The following is a 4,095-nucleotide window of genomic DNA, read 5'->3' on the forward strand; positions in this document are numbered from 1 at the left end:
TTTTTAAAAAATACTTTATTGTTTTTTCAGTTATTTTTCCAATGCCATTAGTGAATAAATCATAGCGACAAAACTAAAACAAATATTAACTTTAGGTTTTTCTTTGAACCCATGTATCAAAATATTGTAGCAACCTTTGAAAATAACCTTACAAATATTAATTCAACTCTTTTCTTCTTAAATCAAAATAAAATTGGTCTCGCCAAAGAAAAATATTTTACATTAACATTATCAGGTGCAAGTGTATTTGAAAATTAATAATACAGAATATTAATGTTAAATGTTTTGACTATAGCATATAGAATGAAGGATAACTTTATAATTGGAAATGTATGTGAAATAACCAATGATGTCACATGCTTTGTTAGTAATAACAAATAACAGCCTTTTCTGAGGAAGATTTCTTAACAAAAGCTTTTGGCAAAATATCCCTGAAGATGGTTGTATTTGGGCAAAATGTTATCTCCTTTTATACATTTATAGTGTATCAGTTTTTGGCTGATAAATCTTGCAATTAATGTATGTGAATGTGTGTGAGGGTGTCAGATTGTTGCTGTTGATTGTTGTCAAGTCGAGAACTACTCATAGCGACTCTATGAACAAAAAAAACCTGAGGTCTTTCTATAGCTATCATCATTTCTCCAAGTTCATGGAGTTACCAAAGGCATGTGGTTTAGGAAATGAACGCCACTCCTGCTTCCAAACCTGTCTTAAACTGGGAGCTCCACCAAACACTGTACACCTTGGCCAGTTATTAAGGCATGTGTCAGTGTTACTCAATATAAAATTTTCTATATTGAATTTACCTAAAACTTCTCACAGAATTTAATATCTCACAAGAATTATTTTGGAAATTGTTTCCTTATGTAATGTATAAGTCATGTTTGAGGTTGTAAAATATAGGACTACAAAAAAGAATAGGACCAAATCATAGTTTGTAAATATTGACACAAAGCTATATCTTAACATTATCTTGTTGATATGAAATTTATTTACCATGGGTGAACATCAACATCAGCAAAGGGGAAAATTACTCCAAAACAAAGCCAAACTGGAAAAAAGAAAATTCAAAATTCTGGATTGCCAAGATCATTGGAAGATTCAAATACTGATTCTTTTAGCAACGAGACCAGGTAATTAGCATAGATGTTGATTATAAATATTATACTCTCATGACACAGTAGTTTAAAAATTAATCTGCTAATCCAAAAGTTAACACTTCATTCCTGTGGGGCACCAACAGAGGCAGCTGATTTCCTTAAGGAGTTACAGCCTTCCATACCCTATGGGCAGTTCTAATCTCTTCTGTTCTACAGAGACACTATGAGTTGAATCAACTCATTGGCAGTGGAGAGGTGGATAATTAAGCCAAAATTCTGATGTGTTGTTACTATAGACCATTGAGTTGGAAGTTGATCCATAGCTGAACCTCTGGTGGCTTTTCAGAGGCAGTAAATTTAGAGGGGAGTGCCCATCTCTCTCTCATGGAGCAGCTGGTACATTCAAACCACATACCTTTGCCTTCGCAGTGCAATTCCTCACCACTAAGCCGCCAGAGTTCCTTGTATACTGATACAAGACTTCAAATTAGAGCAAAGAAATGAATGAAATTACTTTTTGTTATGAACACCTTAATCTCAATAAATATTGCTATTTACTGATGTTTTCCCAATGGTATTTATTACTCTTTTCCATACATTTATTTCTGTTGCAATCTTTTTAAATTTTTTTTATATTTTATAAAAAAATATTTTTGTATTTTGCATAAAATATTTCCTGTCTTGGTTTGACTTAGAATTGGACCAAACTTTCTGTTTCTCTTTGATTTTTTGATTGGTAGAACTAATCAGAGTTGCACATTAATATAATGTCATTCAAAATAATATGTTAAACAACAGTTTTGTATTTGTTATTATTATTGTCTACTGCCAAGTGGGAACCGACCCATAGCTGACCCTCCAGTGGGTTTTCAGAGGCAGTAAATCGCACAGGAAGAGATTGCCCATTCTTCTCCCATAGAGTGGCTGGTGAATCGAAACCACATGACTTTGGGATTGCAGCATAGCTTCTTACCTCCAGGCCACAAGAGCCCCCTCTCTCTTGAAATTAAGTTAGAGATTTTATAAATAATCATTCACAAAAAATGCAATAGAATTGTTAATACTCATGATGATTTTATCTTGGTATAGATGTTGCATTATTATTCAGATTTCTCTATGTTGTTGTTTTGTGCCATCGAGTCGCCTGTGACTCGTAGTGACCCTATGTACAACAGCCTGAAAACCTGCTCTGTCCTGTGCCAATCACACTGCCTCTGACACACCCATCCCAATTACCCCAGTCACCGAGTCAATCCACCTCATAGAGGGCCTTCCCCTCTTGCTCTGTCCCTCCACACTCACAAGCATGATGTCCCTCTCCATGGACCTGTCTCTCCTTACAACATGTCCAAAGTATGTAAGACAAAGCCCCAGTATCCTTGCCTCCAAGGAGCAGCCTGGTCTAACCCTCTCCGGGTTGAATCTGTTTGTTTTCTTGGCAGTCCATGGTACATTCAATACTCTTCTATAGCGGCACGGCTCAAAGGCATCAATTCTCCTTCTATCCTTCCTAATCATTGTCCAACTCTCTGATGTATAATAAGTGATTGCAAAGACCATAGCCTATAATAGAAGCACCTTAGTCTCCAGAGTTACACCATTGCTCTTCAGTACTTTGGAGAGGTCCCTAACAAGCAGACTTTCCCATCGTAATATGTTTTTTGATTTCCTGGCTACTGGTGCCAAGTATAATGAAATATCAGCAATATATATACTAAATGCAAAAAGACTTCTAACCCAGAAGTCAATGATTTCAATCCACCAGCTACTCTGAAGGATTAAATATATGGTAGTTTCCTCCCATAAAGATTTACTGGCTCAAGAACTAGATGGAAATTTTCCCTGGGTTACAATCAACAAGGCTACAGTAGCTTGTGTTTTTATTTTAAAGGCAATTTATATTAATTGGTTTGAAAGATGACATTTTTGTTTCAAATATTTTTAAATGTTATATTTATACCTATAGGCTATCAAATAAAGTTTCTAAAATATGAAAAATTCATATTCACAGAATCATGTTTTAATGTCTTTTAAATTTTTCAATCCATTTAAGTCACTGTCCTTGTAAAAATGAGGAAGATGCAACTAGTAGCAATTGGAGAGAAGATACTCAGGTATGACTTTAAAATTTTTGCTTAAATGTGTTATTGTATGATAATATTAATACCTAAATTGATATGAAAATACAGATTAAAAGATCTAAGAATATTGGTATCCAGGTAGTCCCAAGTTTTCTTATGGATTCAATTCCATGACTCTCATCATAAGTCAGTTCACATATAAACTTAACATTTTATTTCTTTTTTCCAGTTTTCATTGTTATTGCCTTTTGTTAGAATTATCCTTATAAATATAATTTGTATTTGTCACCAGAGTTGTAAACATTACATATACATTTTTAGATATATTTTTAATACATGCTATATAAGCATTATAATTTACTCTGATGATAAGAAATTGATTTATGTTGGCATTTTGTTGATTGTCAAGTTCCTGAATTATCTGGATTATCCTGGGAATAAGGATAGATTGTCTAGTCATAAAATTAGTAAGTTATCTATATAATCTTTTACTTTTTTGGTTCATATGTTTTGTAGTAACATCTCACTGCTGCTCAAATTTGTCTCTTAATTTTAACAAAGTGATCAGTGTTTGGGTCCATGTTTTCAAGCAAATGAAGCCTTGAATTTAGTTTAGAGAAACTTCAGCTGCCCTTTTACTGTAAAAAATGTTACTTCTTTCCATCTTCCTTATTATTTCTTCTTTCTGCATTTTTTTAAAACCTTCAAAATCTACTAAGTCTTAGTCTGTCAGTTCTCCTTCATGATCTATGAACTGTCACACACAGGCAATATGGAATTCTAAATTATAGGACCCCACATGAGATGGATTGACACAGTAATGGAGTAATAGGAGTAGGTGTGTCAGAGTCAGTGAGAATAGTTCAGGATATGGTACATATGGTTGCTATGAGTCACAGGTAAATTGATGGCAC

The 4,095-nt window shown here is 33.9% G+C and overlaps 1 protein-coding gene across 1 annotated transcript in view; it reads left to right on the plus strand.

Annotated features, from left to right (window-relative positions):
- The window catches only part of SPATA1 (spermatogenesis associated 1), a gene marked incomplete at its 5' end in the record, with an annotated part of 100,343 nt that overhangs the window by 50,523 nt on the left and 45,725 nt on the right, over window positions 1-4,095 (plus strand). The window contains 2 exon segments of the mRNA XM_006898376.1: window positions 1,019-1,133; window positions 3,154-3,214. Coding sequence (XP_006898438.1) covers window positions 1,019-1,133; window positions 3,154-3,214 — 176 coding nt within the window.

This window comes from Elephantulus edwardii, unplaced genomic scaffold, assembly GCF_000299155.1.
Source record: "Elephantulus edwardii isolate Elephantulus edwardi_28Jun2011 unplaced genomic scaffold, EleEdw1.0 scaffold00227, whole genome shotgun sequence".
NCBI classification, from domain to species: Eukaryota; Metazoa; Chordata; class Mammalia; order Macroscelidea; family Macroscelididae; genus Elephantulus; species Elephantulus edwardii.